Consider the following 22662-nt stretch of genomic DNA (forward strand, 5'->3'; position numbering starts at 1 on the left):
GAAACAGCGAATCACGCATGAAGCACAAAAGTTATCCATTTGTGGAAAACCATGTGATGTGACAACTTCTCAAGGGGTTGGGGGCAACAAAAATATTAGCAGCAGCGGTCATGAAAGTTATAGAGAGATTTGAGGGGGGGGTTAGACTTGTTTTAACTTTAGGTTTGACAGCTTCTCCCAACCTCTTGACGCCTAACTATGTTTTTACCACCATGGCATGGCATTTTTCGCACGACTGATCGATCATGTACGTCCGATTTTCCCTGCTATGTATAGAATACAGGTAAAAAAGTGTATAAAGGGAATGGCTTCTTGTTACAACTTCACACAATACGGACCGGTCCCAAAATCCACAAAATGAGCTAGTTTAGTACTTTGTGGGTGGTCTCGGGTTATAAACAAATCAATGGCTGTTTGCGCGAGGAGTGATTACTGTAGCGTCGGGTTTAAACAATTTGTCGATCGTGCTATTGAAAATTGTTGGATGGATGAAGGAAGCATTTTATGGTACTTATTTCCCATAAAAATAACGAGGCACCGACATCGTTAAATCGCCACGTATATGGCATTGTGTGCGGAACGATCTCGAATGTTGCAATACTGTACTGTAGTAAATTCCGACTTCGACCTGGTTTACCTCACAGACAATGGGACTTTGATAAACTTTATCATAAAGTGCACATTTTGCCGAATTACATTTTGTAAGCATTTCATAAGCACCATGATCTGCAATCATGAGATTCTAGTTATAACACATCATGATCATGTATCCTCATCATGTATTACATGTGATTTACACAAAGAATGCAAAATGTAGTGGAAGATTTACTGATTATTACCTAGTTTGATTTTAACATAGTTGTGGACTCACATGAAACTCTGTTTGGTACGTGACACTTATGATGTTGTAACCTGACAGCAGAAATAATAAGACAAAATTGAGAGTAGTTAGTTTACAACATCCTTGGACTTGACTTGTACAATACATAATTTAAACATTACATATAATAATTTCCAGCGTACACGGCGCAACCAAACTTCTGTTCCAACGTGTTGACAACAGATCAAACTCGATAATATTGTAGGGAACTGCACGATTCGCAACAGCCTCCGTTTATTGCAGATACTCGCAGTGGATAACGAGTTAACGGGCGGACGGGTTTTCTAGGACACCTTTCCGAAGCGCTCCGAGAGCATCACGCGATTCCCCCGGCTTCGCACAGCGGCTTTTTGGTTAATGTAGTCCAAAATTAACCCCATCCGCCCTGGCGGCCACAATTCACATTCGCGGCAAACTACATTACCCACAGTGCAGTGGTTCGTCGACGCTGCAGTGATCTGCGCATGGAGACCATGGCGTTCGCTCGGACTGTCTGACGGGGTGTTGGACAGATAACGCTGGAAGAGCCGGTCCACGCCCCTCATCTCCGACTAGAACCTCGGCTCCCACGAACACCGAAAATGGGTTCTCGGATCAAGTAAGGTTCTATATTGCTTGGCTGCCCGTTCTTCAGAGAAGGCGCGCTGTTAGGGCACTCCCGGCTCCGCGAAACGAAAAAGGCCCGGACTTGTTGCGAGCGAAAGCACTTCTCTTGTTTACTGCACAACACAACTGAACTGTGTTACTGTGTGTGTTTCGTGTCCTGTGGTGTCGTGGCGCCAACAATATATCATGAGTATCAAATGGTTTTCATTACAGACAGAGTCAAAGAGCGGTGGAGAGCAGAGAGTGGGAACCGGCGTTGTGTGTGTGTGTGTGTGTGTGTGTGTGTGTGTGTGTGTGAGAGTGAGAGTGAGAGTGAGAGTGTGAGAGGGGGTTCATTTTTTCGAGGATGTGTTCCAGCTTAACTGTGTGTCTGTAACAAGCCTGAATTACACACTGTTTACTCTCTTGGTGTTTCTGTTTTTCTGCTGGTAGTGTTTCATTGACAGTACAGTAGTGTGGTAAATGTACCTGGGACATTCATTGGTAACAGTGCATCAGCACACTGTTTTAGTGGCAGTGGATTTGAGGCATAGTGTTTTGGTGACACAGTGTATGTGGGACACAGTGTCTCAGGGAAAGTGTGTTGGTGGCACAATGTATCAGGGACATAGTGAATCAGGGGCAGTATTTTAGTCACACAGTGCATCAGGGACACTTTTAATTCTACACTGTACCTGGGACACGATCAGGGACAGTATTGGTGCATTGTGTTTCAGGGACACAGTGTTTTGGTAACGCGGTGTATCTGGAACACTGTCAGGGAAAGTGTATTGGTGACACAGTGTTTCAGGGACACTGAATCAGGGGCAGCATTTTAGTCACACAGTGCATCAGAGACACAGTGTTTTGGTGACGCAGTGTGTTAGGGACACTTTTGGTGACAGCGCATCACGGACGCAGTGTTTTGGTGACAAAGTGTATCTGGGATGCAGTGTATCGGAGAAAGTGTACTGGTGGTACACCGCCTCAACACACAGTTTATCAGGGACAGTGTGTATTGGATCAGTCTTTTCGTGACTATGTTAGGGACAACGTTTTGGCTGTACAGTGTGTACAGGAAGCTGTCTTTTAATTGTCACTTATTTAGTTTAGCTGACTTAGTGTTGGGGTTTATACAGGAGACTTATTGAAAAGATTCTCTCATTTATACAACTGGATAATTTTTACTATATCAGTTCAGGCTAAGTACTTTGAATATGGGTATTGCAGTAGGAGTGCAGATTAGAAAGTTTTTGATTTCAAGGCCACAGCTCTCACCACTATGCCACCTGCTGGAGAAAGGTACAACCCATGGTGCAGCAAACCCACATTTGCTGCTGAACACTGAATCTAGGAAAACAGGTTGTTTTTGTGATCTGGTTGGTACCAGGCTTTGTAACGCTCATGTGAAGGAGGTGGGTTCTAGCAGTCCTGTGTGTGAACTTTCCACCATCTAATCACAGCCTCTGTTCCTTTTAACAGAATAATTAGCTTAAACAACCCCAGTAAATATCCTTTCGTGTAAACGGATAAACAGTGAAATTCTAAGCCGTGCTAGTCTCTCGAATAAGCATGTGGCAAACAGCAGAAAAATGTCTTGCGTGTTTGGGGAAGTTTAGGAAGCAGCAGCCTGCGTGCTGACACTTGTTGCTACATTCACTGTAACTCTCTTGTTTGTTATAGATCATATGAACAAGATGAAGCCAGAGCAATGTCACTGAGTCTTTAAGCAGAAGTAGACAGTAATTTTTTTTGCCCCAAGGAGACCTATTGGTGTAGTTACATTTATTTATTTAGCCAACACTTTTCTCCAAAGTGACTTCCAATGGATTCTATGTAGTGTTATCAGCCCACACACCTTATTCACCAAGGTGACTTACACTGCTAGATACACTACTTATACTGGGTCAAGTCACTCATCCATACATCAGTGGAACACACTCTCTCTGTCACACACACTATGGGTGAACCTGACCAGCATGTCTTTGGACTGTGGGAGGAAACCAGAGCACTCAGAGGAAACCCACACAGATACGGGGAGAACATGCAGACTCCACACAGACTGAGCAGGGATCGAACCCACGTCCTCTCGCACCACCCAGGCGCTGTGAAACAGCAACGCTACTCGCTGTGCCACCGTGCTGCCCTGTTAAGGATATAGCTTGGTTACTACATTATTGCAGGTTCAAATTCTTGGTGGAGGTGTGCAGTGGATCTGGGTGATAATGTCCTGGAAACACACAAAGGATATGATATACCACCAATGATGAGTTTCACAACAAAGTTTAAGCCCTCAAAGTTACTAGCGAACAAAGGAAGTAAAACCAAACATAAGTTTTATGTACGGGCTTCCCTTTAATCATGAACTCTCCTTTCAGTAGAGTTCCAGTTTATGAGCAAAGGGAATTTGTTCTCTACAATCTCCACAACAAACTCTCAACTCACACTTCAGAGAAACACCTTATGAGAACAGAAATTTCAGTTCAACATGAGATGAGCAGCTTCATCCCATGTAGGGTCTGGCTGTTCATGCACATCCCTGCTGTATCATATCCACCTGCCAGCTGGGAAGCATTCCTTAAAACTCTTTTGATTCTTTATCATCTCTAATGATATTAAGCCTTAAAACAAAGTAAAATGTGCTATAAACTGAAAAGACGGTGGAAAGTCTTGCTTATCAATTCAGTTCTTGAGGCGATAAACACATTTCAGAACAGAATTCTCTTGAAAGGTGTCTGTATGTCAGTGTGATTTAATTTATTTTCATTGCATGTGATATTTTACAAGAAGATCTCTATAGAGGGGTTAAAAGCGTTGTGAGTGATTACAGTAATCAGAATAGAATTTCCTTCTAATGTTATAACATGGTATTTGTCGTCTTTTTTTATAAGGCACATTTAAAAGCAGGATCTCAAAGCCCTTTGCATTGTGGAAGAAAGATACATTGCTTATAGCCCTAAAGCAGTTTGCGATAAATGTCAGCTTTTACAAAATAACATCACTTAACACACAGAATGAAACCACAAAATAAATAACATCATTAAAAATACATCAATAAAAAAAACAACAGAATCCATTATATTTTACTGCTTGTGCAGGGTTTTGGTGGTTTTTCGGAGCACAGCAGGGCATACCCTGACAAGGTGCCAGTCCATTACAGCACAGTCATACTCTCCAGTGGCAGACCTTTTACCTTCTTTAGTGGTACCTTTGAAAAATTACCTAGCTGTATAAATGGATAAATCAGTAGATAGGCCAACATAGCAAGTTATTCTGGCGAAAAGCCTCAACTAGACAAATAAATGTTAATGTATTTGAACTGTGGAAAGAAACCAGAGCGTGCGAAGGAAACCCACAGTCATAGGGGAAGTCTTCCCAGGCTGAGCTGGATTCAGACTCGCATCCCAAGAGTGCTAAGGCACCAGCACTACTCAGTATCATTGAAACAAAAGAATAAAAGGAGAACACACAAAAGGAAAATAAAAGTACATTAAATGATAAGGGGGAAAGGGGACTGAAAAGGAAGCACAGAGGTGTGTGGTGTGTTCAGTTTTTAACATATAGGTCTTTAACCTGGATTTAAAGGTGTCTAGGGCAGTTTTAATGTTCTGGGCTTGGATCTGAATTAGATTTTATTCACGTTTAAAAGATAAGGGAAGAATTTTGCATGTTTGGTGGGGGGGGGGGGAGTTTCAAATGCATTATGTACTTTCCCCATTTAAATTGACTTTGTTTTACAGGAATTCAATTTCTGTACAGATTCTCAGGAAAAATAGTACTCTCATTATGCTCACAGTAGTTGATGTGATTGTTTTAAGTTAATCAGCTCTTTAAATGGGTGAAATTAAATGGGAAAGTGGTAAGCAATGTAAATTGATTTAGAAATAACCATTTGCTACACAACAGGGCCCTGCTAATATAATATGGACGCACTTACTTACATAAGATTATAGAGTACCAGGTTACAGCAGCTGACTGGTAAAAGTTTGGAGGACTGTGTGAAATGTGCAAGCGGAGGCAAACCGGAGACATTAATGAACACAGGGTTTCTTAAATCCCATCTCCAACCCTTCAGCTCCCATGAATCGGCTGTTTTTATCATTCTTTCTCTGAAAGGACCTTCCACTCACTGTTTCCGTGTGCAATATCATTACCTCGTAAACACAGCGCGTCACACGCTAAATATCCGCAGAGCGCAACAAAACATAACAGCGCTATACATTTCCATTACATTTACATTTATTCATTTAGCAGATGCTTTTCTCCAAAGCGACGTAGATCTCATAGAAGATGGTATAAAATGCAGGTGTAAAATACAGGTGTAAAATGCCCGTAAGGAAAAAGAAACGAAGTCGGAGAACCATTTGGAGGAAACTAAATTTAAAAGGGAACTATTCTGGCATGACAAAAAAAATGAGTGGCAGGTACATTTGTAAAGTCGATAGTGGAATTAAAGTAATTTGCCACCTTGAATGAAGCAGCCCTCTCCACTTAGAAGAAAGGATAAAAATATAAAACTAAAAAAAAAATATTAAAACGTATGCGACTTTGGGCTTGTTGCAAACATTGCGTTTTGGGAACTTGTCACTCTTTGTAATAGGATTTTATTACAACTTAACGTTTATGGTTTTGTAATCATGCTTGCAATATGCTATTGCTCAGCACCTTTGACCTCTGACCCCTCTATTTCAGGGAGAACCCGGAGTCGACCTTCGATGTGTACGTGGAGGTGATGCACCCAGGAAAAACAGGCTCCAGTAAGTGACCTGTGCCTCTGTCGGCAGTTCCTGCTAAGTCTAATAAACAAGCATTTATTATTTTTGGTGTACTAATGTATATCTCAGTTTTGCACACAGTATTTGGTCAACAGTTACATTTATTCATTTAGCTTTTATTGTATTTATCTTTATTGGCATTAAAGGGACTTGGGTCTCCTGGCAGATTCGAAGCAATGAGGTCACACTGTAGAACACTTTGGTTTCGTACACAAGACATGAGAAGCCTCCCCAGGGTTAGGTGGGGCGGATACATGACACACTTTTTGAGGAGTGAGATGTTCCTCAGGTGAACGCAGGAGCTGGTATCGTGAAGGCCAGGGGGCGCTACTCTGTCTGTAATTAGCGCTGTCCCTCTCTGTCCCGGGCCATCCCAGGAGAACTCTGCCTTCCTCTACCTAGAAGGTCTTTTTGGCCGAGGAGGCATCTGCGTGTCACGGCTATTTTTAGAACATAAGCCTTGGGTTTTTGGTTGCTTTTTGGCTGCTGATTTGGCTCTGTTTCAAGGTCCATGTCCTTTACTGCAGTCCTGGGGTGTGTTTTTGGGGCACAGTCTTTGGGTTGGTGTTACGGAACAGGGGTGTTAACCCCATCAACGAGTTTCGTACATCGCAGTACAAGACCCAATTTTGAGATTTTATTAATCAAATCTTAATGGCTGGGTCGACGGATTGCAGCAGGTTTAAGAAAATGAGCATTTCAAAGATAGTGCTTGGAGGCCCATCTAGGTTTTTGGCCAGGGAACACAAGTGCATATCTCACCTCAAACAGCTAGCTTCCTTCACGTGTGTGTCTTAAAATAAGTAAGAGAGATGTCACCCCCCCCCCTTTCCCCGTAGCACCCGTGGGGTGTGTGAAGGAGATGCATGTTTATGATATCAGCTTACAGGCGGCTGTGCTGTTGTCATTCCCACAGGGCCTTGGGGGTCACAGGTCAAAGCTACAGTGATACTGAGGGTGAGCAGCCGGTAGCAGAGGGGTGGTAGCAGGGGGGACATCATGGGGTTTCTCTGGCCCACTGTGGTCCTCTAATGCTTCTTGAATTGCTGTTAAAATGAGCTTGCAGACCTCAGACCCTCATAGGCATTATTATTATTATTACAATACAGTAATAACCGTTGTTTAGTGACTTGCAATGTTTGTATGCTCTTGCGTCTTAATTAGGGTTGATTACTGTAATTAAATGTTGAAAAACTGTTCAGTATTTAGTTGTTCAGTGATTGTGGACTGTTGTTAACCAATTAAGATGACCAAAATTACTATTAATTCATTCCAGCGAGACTTTTATTCATAGCAACTCAGAGTGCTGATCAAAGGTTCCTACAGTAGGCGCAGGGGTTCGAACCCAGGTCCTTCAGATTTAAAGAGTATAGGCTTGACCACTGTGCCATTTACCGTCTCCAAGCCGTGCAAGTCGATCATATTAAGAGATATGAGGCTCCCAGTTGAGTTCTTGGAAGAAGGCACTTGATTTGAACATCATTTAAAAAAAATATATCAGGCAGGTGAAGTAAACATTCCGCTGTGTTAGATTATGGATCAGAATGTCTGAAACGCAAATACGCCTCTAAAAACGCAGCTCAGGCAGCAGCTGGCAGCTCCTCGCAGTTTCCTCCCAGTTCGCTCACAGTGCCCAGAAATGTTGGCGTGAAGTCCTGCCGTGAATCCTCGCCGTGTTTTACACTCCTTGCAAGGGACGCAAATTGCCAAGCGCTGTACCTGGAGACTCGCCTTTTGTCTTTTATACATAATCTCATTGGACTCATATAAAATAAATATATATCTTTGCTGTTAAATTTAACACATTTGCAGAGGGCGACTGAGAAACCAGCTGGATGTTTATGTACTCAAGTGTTACTGCTAGCGTGTTGCAGCATGTCCGTTCTCAGCATACCGTACTGTACACAGCTAAGCCCACGAGGGGGCTGTGGTGTGTGAGCTGAGGTTATGTTCTTGCACATACGTTTCAGCTGAGGGCCTTCGCTATGAAAATGCGTCTTAAGAAGGTTATCGTTTGGTGAAACGTTGTGGAATATTCCCAACCAATGGCGCGCTTTTCTGCACAAGACGTCTGCCTGCAGCTCAGTTGCTAAGCGATTGCTATGAGTAACTGACCGGGCAGATTGCGGAGGGGACTCTGCGTCATGACATCCGTGCTGTGTAAGCAAACAGTAGGCCAGACGCCACTTAGAACGATGAGGAAGCTGGATTAAGTTGCACCTCGCTGATAGTTACTCGGATGTCACTTGTAGGACTGTTGCGATGTTTTGAGTTTTTTTTTTTTTTTTTTTTTTTTAATAAAAAAACTACCCCCACTCCCTTACATGTGCGCTTAGATGTAAAGTCAAAACAAAAGTCTCCGATTATTGGATTAACCTCAGCAGTTGCTCTGTGAAAGAATTTTGTGTTGCACGTAGATGATGGTGGGAAAATTATGATGGTGAGCCAATAATTTTTTTCATGAACGCTATTGTGATGATGTCATACTCTGACTGTTTGACAACACAGGCCTGGCTGACTTGTTTTTATTAATTCGGACTGACCGCGGCTCCTTTGCTTTTTGCCCACCAAAGTCCTGAGAGCGCTAACGGTTTGCAGGTCGTCTATTTTGTTTGTGTCTACGTAAAGATGTAATACTGTTCTATGCCTAAAAGAATGTCCTCTGACGACAAGGGGTAAAAATGTCTTAAGCCACATTCCTTAGTCATTGCATTACCATATATTCACAGTGTCTGTCCAAAGGTAAATGGGAAAAAAATCTCTGTATTGTGTAGGTAAAATCCAGTCAGATGACTGAAGCTTAAGGAAGGGTAGTGGTTAAGGAACTGCTTTTGTTGGTAGAAGGTTACAGCCTTTTAAAGTGACCTTTCCCTTATGGCCTGTAGGGCTGTAACGGCAAACCTGAGCCTCTTTGTCCTGATAAGGTGGCGTCAGGGTCGAGTCGTTTATTTGTCATTTGCACAGTTACACTGGATTCACTGGGCACTGAAATGCTTGCGATGAGGCTCGTGTTAGACGTGAACCGACATGAACAAACATATTTGAACAAACACGTACTTAGACAAGGATGTGTTGCTAATAAGTAAAATAAGTACAAAAAGGCAAGTAAAAATAAATACAAGGACAATAAATAGTAAATAAGTAGTAAATGAATAGTGAATGGTGGCGGTTAGTCAAGTTGCAGGTTTTGGCACCTTCTTTCCATCCATGTTTTATGAAGATTGCCGGAGACTGGGCGTTACCTCGGTACTTTAGCGGTCGCTACACATGCAGCGCAACAAAAGTAATAATTGAAAGTCAGGCTGAAATGTTAATCCACAGATTGCCCCTGTTATGCATTCCTTCAGAGACATTGGTATTTGTCTTGCTGTGGGAGACACTAAAATACTGCCGACAAGTGTATAGATTAACAGAACTCATTTAAAATAATAATTTACAAAAAAAACCAAAAATTGCTTAAAGATACCTTTTATACCATAAAAACTGTTTTTGAAGGGAATACCGTACTGGTATACAAACATCCAGATCGAATTCATTACGAAGTGAGAGAGGGTTGCTTATTTAAAGTGACAGTATATCATGAATGTCAAATTCATATAAATACTATACTGTATATAGTACAAAATTTACAATGCTAACTTTCTAAAATAAGGAAATGGTGCATATCTTTTACAATCATGTTTGTTTTTGCTTCCTACAACTACTGTGTTCAGTTCCCTGTGCAGTGATAATGTACCTGCAGCATTCTAAAATTTCTTTTCACTGTAAAAAAAAAAAAAAAAAATGTTTAAAAATAACTGGTAATTGTTTTTTTTATGGTTTTGGGTCAAGATTGAAAATTATATTTAGCATAAGAAAAATGGCAACATTTGGTTCACACTAACATTTTCCTTTAGTTTTTATGGAAAGAATAACCTAAGTACACATCTTTTCAGTATAACACACACTTTTTGTGTTATGAAGCAGGGAACTGTTGCTGTTGGCCTGACTGTGTGTTATCTTGTGCATTTTATCAAAGTGCAGGCAAACTTGCGTTGTATTTTTCAAGCACTTGATGCAGATCCGTATTAGTGGTACTTGAAGCTGGGATGGATACTGTGATTCTGAAAACTGCTTCCGTTTAAACGTCTTAAGATTTCAATGCTGTCTCCAGGGAACGTGCCTTCTCTGTGCATTTGAGACAGGAAATGTGGCACTTGACATATGGTATTTACTCGTTCAAACTAAGGGCAATTGAAACAAAAGCTGCTGGGAATGTTAAGTCATTACAATAAAATTAATTGTTTTTCAGAATTTGTTCTTCTTAAGGCTTTAACAGTTTTCAAAGCAGATCTGCTCCCTTCATTTTGGACTTTGAGGTTGAGGGCTGTAACATTGCTCCTTCTGGCAGATGTTAACATTGGGATAGCTTGTCCAGTACTGTTCATCCCACTGCTCACTCCTCCTTTCTGGGACTTCTTATTGGCGAGACTTTGTGTTTCCTGCGCCAGAGCAACAAACAACAAAACGTGTTTTTATCCTTCTTTCCCACTCCCCATGCCATCCTTCATCTTCCCTGTAAGAGCAACAGCCCTTTCCAACATCTGCTGGCCGGATTAGCGATGCTGTAGATTGTGCTGCCCGCTGAAGAGGTTTTACTGTAAGGACCCCTGGGGGCCCAAACCCCTCAGCCATGTTTTCTCCTCCCAAATGTGGCCTCAGCAGTGAAAGGGTTGGATAAATCTTTGTTAGCGGGGAGGCCATTAACTCATGCAGAGTTAATGAGAGTCGGCGCAAAGAGTCTCGCATTTACATGTGAATCGGCCCCTGCTGCACCGCGCACTCCTTTGTACTGTTTGCTGGCAGAAGGTGTGAACGCTTCAGACATGCACATGTCCGTTGTACAGGTGTGTCAAAGTGGGCTCTGAACTCAGTCGACCCGTTTCATATCAAGGTCATGATGATCAGAATGAAAATTAAAATTGATTTGTCGTCTGAAAATTTTCTCCAAAGCATCTTAGTGTGACAGTTGTACACGAGGCAACATACAGTGATCCACAAGGTCATTTTTACTGTATCAGTTTTGGATAAGTACTTTGATAAAGAGTCCTGTAGCTGGAGTGGGATTTGAACCTGGATGCTTGGATTGAAAGATGACAGCTCTAACTACTACCCCCCCAAGCTACAGCTGCAATTGCCCCGATTATAATTATATTATTACAATGTAGAAAAACAGAGTGGAACAGCAACACAGCGAATCTAGCAACACTAGAATTGTTTTTTATACACACAGCACAAAATGATTTTTATGTACAAGGAATGTATGGCTGGCTGTGCTCTTGAGGGTTTGTTTGCAGTAGTTTTGGAGGAGTGGGGAATACCAGCGGTGTGTCAGCTCTCCTTGTGACCTTTAACCCTCTCTTTCCTGACCTGCACCCTTGGCCATGCAGTGTGATGGATGTTGGAGGCATTAGTGAAGGCCCTGGTGTGTGTGTCCGTGTGTAGGTGTGTCCACACGTTCTACACTCTGCTTGCTCAGCGCTGCCTACCAGGCTACGTGATACAGTTGGACATGTCCTGCTAAGATGTGTCCTGAAGACCTGCAAAGGGATCTGAACCAGTAGCCTTTTGGTTACAAGATACACTGCATTCAGATCATTCTTTATTCTTGACTCACCGCGTTTTACTCCTGGTGTGTGTGCTAGCCCAGCATTTTTACTTGCAGAACCAGGGGCAGGCTCCTGTCTTCCCCTCTGGGCCTTGTCACTCCCAGTGGCCATTTCCAACCAGGTTCGCTCCATTTTTGTGGAGCTTGTCTCCTTTACTGAAAAACTGCACTTATTGAGTTGCAGTCTCCTTACTGAGTAGGAGGAGAATGTGGGGGATTGCACGAGTGACACAGAGATGGAAATGTGGACTTAGCGGGGAGGTTTCTCCCTCTGCGACAGTGAAAGGGGACCTTTTCATTTGTTCTGTTGGTTTATTCCCGAAACCCCCGTTTAGCTCCTCGCTGAAAGGCTTTTGACGTCTTCTCTTTGCTCACAGCGGGCAAGCTTTATTGCCGAGGTCGAGTGGGCTGAGCCCTTGTAGCCCACTGACATAAGTGTGTAGCACTTCCTCAACCCTTCCTTTCTACCCCCATGTCCTGGTGTGTTTCCCGGTGTCCACAGTATTGACACTGGGGGGAAAAAGAGACCCAGGCCTTGGAAATGCTGGACTCTTAAGACAGGTTTTCCAGCCCTGGTGGAAAAGAGCAGCAACCTGTAGGTCAGCTGTTTGGCCTGTGACCTCTTAAAAAGAAATCAGTCCACAAAGAATGCTGCCAGCAGAGAAGGCCGTTCTCCTCCGTGCACTTGCTTTATGAGCCTGAATGACATATATCCTGAGAGTGAAGTCCATCTCAGAGATTGCTCAGCAGAGGAAGAAGATTCTCCATCTTGGTTTCCATATGGTTTTAGATTCTTTATTATGGTGAAAACGTTCATTCGTTCACATCTGCATGTCATTCATTCATACAGTAGGAGAACCATGGTGGAGAACTCTTCTTCGAGGGTTTGGTAGGAGGCCTACCGTCCTCTGGCCACCTCTCTGGTCATGGGGAGTGGCACAAGGCACATGATGAGCTCGCTGGACTATTTTTACCTGCTTTTAATAGGGAGCAGTGGAGCGGGTAGGTCTCTGTGGCCTGGAGCACGAGGCAGGGTTCGAGCCCATGTCAGCCATTAACACCAAAATGATGGATGCATCCCTCCTTGCGGCCCCATGCCAACACCTCCTCCAGGGGCTTGCTCCGCAGATCAGCCTCCACTGAGGTCAGCCATTTGGGGAATTGTGAAGACCACGAGGTTGTCCCAGGGTGGCCTGGTATAACTCAGCCATGGCTGTTTCTCCTGGTTCCATTTTTGTCCAAACAAAGCATTGTTTTTTTTACTGTCAGTTTCACTGTCTTGAGGAATTTAAGCAGTTTTCATTATTATTATTATTATTATTATTATTATTATTATTATTATTATTATTGGATCATTTGGGATCAGTAATCAAGAACAAGGGTTGTGGCAGTTGAGATGCACTGAAGATGATCACTTAGCAGAGCTGCAGTGAAAAATCTAGAAAAGGTTTTCAAATTCTCTGTATGTACAAGAACAAAGACGACAATTGTTCAAAAATGGTATTTTCTGTAACACCATATAGATGTGAAAGTGAGACATTGAACTTGCAGAGAGGAAAAACACGGACTCGTTCAAACTCCTTTGTTGCAGAGAAGGATGCCATAGATAGCGAGGGAAACCAACAGACTGCTGAATAGAATCAGACTAGAACTTTCATCGGAAACACAAATGTTCACACTGAGGTAGTCATACTTTGGACAGATCATGAGAAGACTGGATTCTTTGAAAAACTCGGCGATTGGAAAAGGTGGTCAAACCCCTTTCTTTCTAAGAATGGAGGACAGTTTTCTGGAGGCATTTTTGAAATGTGGCTCTCAAGACTCAAAATCAGCAACACTTATTAGACCATAATATTTTTCATCTCAGGCAGGTAGATTTATCTCTCTTGATTTTCTCTGAATTTGTGGGGTGCGTGTCTGAATGCGTTTCGTGCGGAGTGTGTCTGTACGCTAAGTCACTCCCCTCAACTCCCGTTACCATGTCCTTTTCTTAACCAAAAATACCTCAGTGCTCAGTTTTCATTTCTTAATTACACCAGTGGGGTCCTTGGAGATTCCATCCACTGTGTAATACCCCCAAATTCTGTAGCAGGAACCTATTAGCTGAGGACGGCTTGTTAGTTTCGTTACACCAAGTACAATTAGCACCAAGATCAAAAGGATATGAAAGCCTCTGCACCGGGAAATATATATATTTTTAAAAATGCAGATTGTGCTATTGATGGCTGCCTCTTTGGAGATCATTAGTGGAGATGAGGTAATCATCTCTCGCCTTTGCTTCTGTTCTTCTCACTTCGTCTTGCTTTCTATTGTGATCTTTTTTTTTGGCAAGGCATTTGCTGTTTTCAGCATAAAGGGTTGTTATGTCTAAACGGCGTGGCTTTGATGCGTATGGAAGCCCGTCCCTTCGAAGCCTTTTCGAATCATTTCGGGAATGGCTGGCATCTGTCACGCAGCCAGGCTTTGACTGGGTGGTGTTTGTGAAATAGGAGGTTGTAGGGTGGTTTTCGTCTGATTCTTACCTTGGTCCGTGTCAACCCCAGCGGCCACCCCTGTTGTTATAACCTTCCGAAACCCAGCCATTAATTACTGTCCACTCTAGAAGACGTTTTGTCTAACCATATCCACCACACTGTACAAGCTACAATTTAGAGTTCTACTGAACCTTGTACTTGGGGGTGGGGCTTTGCACAGCTGCTTAGAACTTCGGGAATTATATTGAAATGTGTTTTTTTTCTTGGGTGTCAGCAGGATAAACATGGTACAGTGATTTAATTGGTGTGATTTATGAATTAGTGACTGTCAGTGAAGATTTGGCATCCTGATACAGGATTGAGAGGTTGTTGAACGTTGTGAGTTCCTGATTCTTTGGTGAACTGTATCTGTGGTTTTTGTCTCATGGACGTGGTCTCATGGACTCATTTGGGAAGGTGGTGGGTTCACATTTCTACTGTTGGACTAACAGGCTGAAAGCTGCAATTGGCAGCTGTTTTAAAGTATGTAATTTCTTCAGTTATTCACATCTTTTGCACCAAACTTTCTTAACACAAACGCAAACTCTATGAAAAAGTATCTAATGCTCCTAGATGTTTGGACACTGCTGGTTTTCAAACGCTGCGCCAGGTGACTCCAGAACATTGCACACATTTGGAAGTTCTTTGTTTTTGGAACCCAGGGTGAGGGTTATGCCGAAAGGCCCGAGGCTTGTTTGCTTGTCACAAGTTGTAATGGAAAGAGGTCCGCATGGGGGTGGTAAACACCCCGGTGGACGGTTCCTACATTTTCCTTGGATGCAGCTCTGAACTGGACTTTCAACGTGACGGGGGCAGTGAGTCATAGTGCAGAATCCAGACACATATGCTTGTTATTATTTTTAATTGTTGATGTGTTTGTGCACATCAGATGAATTTCATGTTGAGTTTAAGTCGTAAATGAGAAAGCTGTCTGCCAGATCTTCACTGCTTTTCTCAAGGATACAGCACATGGGTAACTGGGATTTATTATTCTTTACCTTTATTTACCTGTGACCTTTATGCAGGAGAGCTTGATGTGAGGTTTTACACTAAGATGCTTCACTGTTTTACTCCTTTATACTCCTAGGTACTTTTTAACTGTATCAATTCAGGGTAGGTGCCTTGATCAAGGGTACTATAGCAGGAGGTAGAATTCAATCCTGGGTCTTTCGAGTGCAAGGTAGCAGCTCTAACCACTACGCCACCTGCTGCTGCAGGACTCTCAGCCTTCCACTCTTTGCTCATGGGTGAGCGAATTGTTCAGGTCTTGGGGTGTCTCTCACACTCAGAAATATATAGACACTCACACATACACACAGACACACACACCCACTTTCCTGCTCCACAGTTGTGGTGGCTGTGGAACCTCAAGACCCCGTTCTGGGAGGGTGCCATGGCAGCTGCTGCTGTGCCAGGCACCCGTCATCTGGCAGCTGTCACACAGGGCTGGCAGCGGGTGGGGTGGGGTGCGTTCCACACTCCGCACGACTCCCCTCAGACCATGGGGGCGGTTTATGAGGACCTTTGCCACACTCCTACAAAGGAAGGGCCTTTGTCTGACATGGCTTCAGAATGCGTGTTGGTTTGGACTCACAGCAGTGCTTTCTGTACACTTGGCAACACCTTCCACTCATTTCTTACGTTTACAGTTCAGGGCTCATCTAAGGGCGCGTTATTCAGTCCCCAGGGTGTTTTCAGTAGTTGCACCAGTTACAGAGTGCTCTTGGCTAACCTCCCCTTCGATAGCTCATATGGATTTCAATAGGTTCTTCTTTGAGAACATCTCGACATGTTAGGACTGCAGATGGTTTAGTGCTTAGAAGCACTGCCTCTCAGTCGAAGTGAGTGTCAGTTGGTTGTTTCTGAAGTAAACGTGGCTCCCTGGGGGTGTGTTTCCTATATGTGTCCACACCTTGTTTACAGAAAATGGGCGGTTTCTTATGTTCCTCCTCATCTCTTAATTTGTGGTAAAGACAGTGATCTTGGTCTCAATTCATCGGTACCGAACACACACATACACACAGTCGCAGCAAACTGGAGCCCAACCCGGCAACACAGGGCGCAACGTTGGAGAGGGACGCACCCCGGACGAGGGGGTACCGAACATCAGAATCCTAACTGACATGGAGGGAACCACTCTTAGCAGCTGCTTCTGTCTGTTCTGTAACCTATGCACGTGCACATTTACCCAAAAGGTATTTATCAGTTTGCCGAAGGGCACGAGAGATTGCCTCCTGCTAGTCCAAGCCTGTGAAGCCTACACTTTTTGCAGTCTGAGTGGTGCATATTTTGAGTCCTTGCATGTGCTGAGTACAGTCATGGGCAGTAAACCTCTCAATGTTTATCCGTCTGTTGTCAATAACTGCTTTTCTAGTGTAGGGTTGTAGAGGTTCAGAGTCCTTCCCGGAAACGTAGGGCATGAGGCAGGGTACACTATGGATGGGATGGCCTACTTGACAGACCCCCTGCTCGCCATCATTCCTTCAGCATGCAGGTGAATTTCCAGTGCGAGATCCTCTACTTAACTTATTTGTGGACTCATCAGCTACAGATCCCTCAACAGAGTCATTAATCATCGTGTTCTTCTGCTCTGACTATCTCAAAGAGCGTGGCGCTACGTTTGCGAAACTTTGAGAGAAATTTGTGGAAGTTCTTCCATCTCGTTGAAGATATCACGCACGCTCATTCTTTGCAGAGGAAAACAAAGGCTTTTTGAAACTTATGTCAAAGGGGGGTTTTAATAATTCCGAGCATTAATTTGAGCCATTGTTAAAACATAGCTTGCGGTGAAATAATCAATGGGCAGAATGAAAAGCGGGGCCGCTTTGGTCTCGGCGATTCCCCCTTGTTCGCTGTGTGGAGGTAGCAGTATGGTAATGGCCTGCCTTTCAGGTCCCCTTCTCACAGGAAGATGCGCTCAAAGTGACTTCACCTCTCAGTGCTCTTTTTGTACCTCTTTTCCCCGATTTACCTGAAAGTTTTTTAATGTAAATGGAGCTCATTAAAAGAAATAAACGTTTTGAAACGCCGTTGTGCATTGTCTTCAGATTTGAAGTTTGGCTTTTAGATCTGGGATAACTTTGCTGTTGAATGTTCTGTCACATCCTGGAGAGCTCCGTAAGCATCGTCTAGGGGTTCCGGTGAGTGAGAGGAGCTTCTCACTTCACTGGAGCAACAAGATGAGATGATGTTTAATGACCAGGTATCCTCAAACATATAAGGAATTTAATGTGGAGGATGCTCCTCCTCACACACTTGACATGCAGAGCAACACCAAAAGTGATAGCGAAACTAAAAGATCAAAGTACACAGTTTGCAGTTAATGCCGTATGTGGTTTAAAAAAAAAAAAAAGCACTTATTCATTTAGCCGATACCCTTCTCCAAAACGACTTACAGTGTTATGATACTTAGAATTATTTAGCAATTTGCAAAATTGGTTAAGTTTCCTAGAGCAATTTTATGCTAAGTACCTTGCTCAAGGATACTAGAAGTGGAGGGGGAAATCAAACCTGCAACCACCTGCAACCTTGGGGTCTAAAGACAGCAGCTCTTACCACTGTGCTACCATGTGCCCCAAAAACAGAGTACTTTAATGACAAGGCCATTTCTGGGCAACATTTGCCATTGCTCTCATTAGGCAACACACTTATTGGTATGTATTTGTTAATCCTCATACCTATAACCCAACTTGCACGTTGTACTTTTTTCATTCATTTTGGAAATCTGGTGCTTTTGTAACGCCTAATGTGTTATTTCAACAAATTTATACTAAAATGACTATGCACGTGGTGTCTGTGGTGGTCCTTCTGCCCTGACAACCCCATTGTAAGTTGAAAATGCTGTTATATTGCATGAATTACTGTTATGCTACATGAGCCATCAGCTCTATATCGACTACTAAACAATCGTTTTTTGGATTGGTCTTCTCAGCTGTGCTTCATTACGTACCGCGTCACCAGCTACACCTCTTTATGATTAATCGTGTTGCCATCTCCATGTCTGTGCCCATATTACTTAGATGTGCTCATACACGTTCCTGTGTGTAGTTGTATACTAATTTTTTTGCACTTTCGAGTCATTGCTCAGTTAACATCAGGGTTCAGGACCAAACTGCTGCCGTCCTGGCATTTGGTCGTAACGTTTAACAGGTAGTGTTCTATCTCCTGTACGAAAACAAACATCAGCTGGCCCCATGTTTTGTATTCTTTGGTTTTTAGTCAGTACTTCGGCAGTCCAGCACTGGTTGTGTCTTTTTTGCAAAATATCTTCAAAACATTACTCTATATTATAGACTGCTGATAGTGTAGTGATTAGAGCTACTGCCATTGGACCCAATGTCCCAAAGGTCACAGGTTTGATTCCCATCTCCAACTGTAGTATCCTTGAGCAAAGTACTTACTCTAAATTGCTCCAGTAAAATCACCCAGCTGAATAAATGGGTAAATAATTATAAGTACCTTAATATTGTAAGTCACTTTGGAAAAAAGTGTCAGGTAAATATTTTAACTTGAATAATGTGCAAAATCTGTGAAAAATATAACCAAACCCTATTATATAACATAGCATTCCTGCATGATAATTGTTTACATATAATGGGTTCTTTTGGATGTAATCGGTCTACTGATTCCTGTTGTCAGCCTGTTAGTCACCCCAGATCTTGCAAGAGGTGGCCCCTGGAGTCTGGGCCAGCATTTCACCTTCCTTGCTGGTAGCATTTGGATCCCGCAATAGGTAGGGGTAGCAGTGTGACAGTTGCCAGACAGACTGTTTGAGAGCCTCTTCCTCAGGATGTAAACCTACAGCCTGGAGCTGGTTGCTGCTGTGTAGAGCAAGGGAAGCTCCTTTTACTTCCCACAACCTCCCTCACACCTCCCGTGTTTATTAATAAATAGTGTTCTCCTGCTGGCTGTGTGCTCCAGTCCACCCCCTTCATTACTCCACCCAAATCTCCTCTTGCACTCTTTAACTCTCCTCTTTACCTTCTCCGCACGTAGAAAGTTCATGTAGTTTGACCTTCAACTTGGAAGTAAATTGCCTACACTAATCAATTATTGCTGCTGTTATTGCAATGGTAAGGATTTGGGTTCGAATCCCCATAGCGCCTGTACTACCCTTGATCAAAGCACTTAAACTGAACTCATACAGTTAAAAAAAAAAAAAAAAAAAATTAGCCTGCTGTATAAATCCATAAATCGTTGTAAGTAGCTTAGTGTACAAACCTAACACTATAAATCAGCTTGGAGAAGGGATTCAGATAAATGAATAAATAATAATTATAAATTTTCCTTTTATATGTTGTAATTGCAGCACCAGAAATAAGCAGCAGTGGTGCTCAGTAATTGTTTTAGCTTACATTTTTTAATTTAGCTGATGGCTTTCTCCAAAGCAACTTACAATGTTAAGGTACTTATCCACCCATTTATACAGTTGGATAATTTTTCAGGAGCAATTTAGGGTAAGTACCTTGCTCAAGGGTACTATAGTCAGAGGAAGGAACTGAACCTGCGACCTTTGGATCTAGACGCAGTACATCTAACCACTGTGCTACCCGCTGTTTTTGGTTTGTTTACTTTTTGTCACTTGGTCAGTGGTCTGGAAGTACTGCCTTGGATTCTGACATCAGAACTTCTGAAACATGGAAGGATATCTACTCTTCCAGAATATTCCTTGGCATTTCCTGGCTGAGAGTGGGAAGATAGCAACAGTGGGGGGTCCCTTCCTGGCTCAGTCAGTGGCCGTGGCTCAGCTGGCCCCTTGGAGCCCCTGCCAGGGCCCCCGCCCTCTGATCAAATATTAATGTGTGCCACGCCACTCGCTCGTTAATCCTAAGCCAATTAATATTATCTGTCAATTATTTACAGATCCTGAGGTGCGGAGGCAGTTCCCAGAGGACTTCACTGACCAGGTCTGGAATGCATAATTAACTCTCCCTCTCTCTTCTCGTGCGCTTGCTCTCTCTCTCTCTTTTTCTTTCTCTCTCTCTCTCTCTCTCTTTCTCTCTATCAATATATATACCTCTCACATATTTGTCTAGATATGTGTGTGTATATGTGCATATAAGTACACATCTATATATATATATATATATAAATGTCTATATATATTATGTACTTTATACTTTCTCTCTGTAGTGTATGTGTATATATATATATAAAAAAACTTGCATATATCCATATATGTGTACATATATCTTTTGCTCTATACTTTATATAAATATATAATTCTCTTCATGCTGTCTCTATATACAACTCTCACATATATGCTTATAAATACAATGTGACAGCTATATATTGAGAGATAAAGTATCAAGAGAATTTTATATATATATATACACACGTATTGCTCACATATATAATGGACATATTTGTGCACATAGGTGTGTGTATACATAATTCTCTCTATACTGTGTCTTTCTCTGAACATAATTCTCACATGTATGTGCGTATACTAGCATTCAAAAGGAATCACCCAGAAATGTTCATGTTTGTGAAAGAATTGATACTTTTTTAAATCAGGGTACCATTTAAATTATTAAAAATATAGCCAAGACATCATTACTAATGTTCCAGATGGGTATTACTACTTTAAATGACTGATTTATAGTTTATTATTCAAATATGACTTCAAAGCCACATTTTCAGCAGCTGCTACTCCAGTTTCCTGGATGATTCCAAACTTTTGAACCCTGCTGTATAGCTATATGAGGTTTCCCTTTATATATACTGCATATATCTTTCTGTATCTTTCCCCGATCCTGCATGTTTTATTCCCAATTGGTTTCACATGCGGATGGGTTGTGCTTTGGTGTGTTTGGGTAGTGGTCGCTGGTGGTCCAAAGACATGCTGTTCAGGTTCACCCATAGTCCGTATGAGTGTGTTCTACTGATGTATGGATGAGTGACCCAGTGTAAGTAGTGTATCTAGCAGTGTAAGCCACCTTGGTGAATAAGGTGTGTGGGTTGATAACGCTACATAGAGTTCATTGGAAGTTACTTGGGAGAAAAGTGTCTGCTAAATAAATGTAAATGTAATGGAAATGGTGCATCTGTGACTTTGTTTGCCATCTAGCTTTGGCTCCATCAGGCGTGTGGGCTATTGAGCCGCTCTGTAGGCTCCTCGTGTCAGTCAGTGTGCACCTGACACCCTAAAACACTACTCTGATGGTAGACATGAAGAGTGTGATAACTGCCCAGTGCATTTGCTGGACTGTGGCCGACATGTCAAAACACAATCACAGATATAAAATCCTATCGAGAGGCCTCAATATTTGAAAATAAAAACAAATGTATAAAACTTGAGTGTTGTATGGCAGAACTGATCAGGAAGGGATAACTTTTAAAAATGGCATAGGCATGGCAATGCCTGCACTGTGAATTCCAGTGTGGGTTCGAGTTTGGTTTAGTCTGTGTGCAGTTGGCACAGTCTTCCTGTGTTCATGTCCTCCAGATGCTCTGGTTTCTTTCCACAGTCCAAAGTAATATGTGTCAGGTGAACCAATGATTCCTAATTGCTTGTCGTGTGATTTCTCCATGATGGACTGGTGTCTTGTCCAGGGTGAACCCTGCTTCAAGCCCTATGCTTCCGGGATAGGCTCTGAACCACGATGACCCCCCACACTGGATGGGCAGTGAATATGTAAAAGCGCATCGGTTAATGGGTAGAGAATGTTCCAGAACACCATTACTGAGGCTGCTGTGAATTTTGTTGCTGGTGCCATAGTGAGTGACAAATCAAAGTACTTTAAACGTACGAGCGTTGCGGGGGGCGGACGGCGGCCCGTTGACCGCGCAAGGGTGGCCATCTCCTCGGATGGCGCTCGCCAGCCAATTAGTGCGAGCGCGCTGAGGTACGCCGCGTGTTTCTGCGCAGAAACCATTCAGCGGGCCCCTGTGCCCCGTCGCTCTGCCTCCCGCGTTTTATCTCGCAAATATGTTTCCATCTAATGAGCGTAGGGCGGTAGGACACATGCCTGTTGCCATGGGGCTCGTGGCAAGGATTTCATTGTACGCGTTCCCTTCAAAGCGGCGCAGCTCGGGCCTGGTCCGGCTCCGCGTCCGGACCGCGCTGTTGTCCTGAGCGCCCTTCTGGTTAATCACCTCGCCTCGGTCATCCCCTCCACCTCCCCCGCCTCTCGCGCCGCTCTTTGTGCTGTTATTTGATTTCGGAGGAAAAGCCATGCGCTTTGTTGTCGTCGGGTGCTTTATTCCAGGTCGCCTTTGTTCCCTACAGTAAAGAATGTTTCTTAAATGAGTGTTTGTGTT

The 22662-nt window shown here is 43.0% G+C and overlaps 1 protein-coding gene across 5 annotated transcripts in view; it reads left to right on the forward strand.

Annotated features, from left to right (window-relative positions):
* Positions 1 to 1329: 1329 nt before the first annotated feature.
* dennd1a (DENN/MADD domain containing 1A) overlaps positions 1330 to 22662 on the forward strand; it is an 81410-nt gene continuing 60077 nt past the window's right edge. For all 5 annotated transcript variants that reach the window (XM_029253186.1, XM_029253188.1, XM_029253187.1 and 2 more), the window contains exons 1-3: positions 1330 to 1478; positions 6158 to 6222; positions 20263 to 20306. In XM_029253186.1, the coding sequence (XP_029109019.1) occupies positions 1462 to 1478; positions 6158 to 6222; positions 20263 to 20306 (126 nt within the window). In that variant the 5' untranslated portion in view covers positions 1330 to 1461. The remainder of the gene's footprint in view (positions 1479 to 6157; positions 6223 to 20262; positions 20307 to 22662) is intronic.

Source organism: Scleropages formosus, chromosome 6, assembly GCF_900964775.1.
Source record: "Scleropages formosus chromosome 6, fSclFor1.1, whole genome shotgun sequence".
NCBI lineage: Eukaryota > Metazoa > Chordata > Actinopteri > Osteoglossiformes > Osteoglossidae > Scleropages > Scleropages formosus.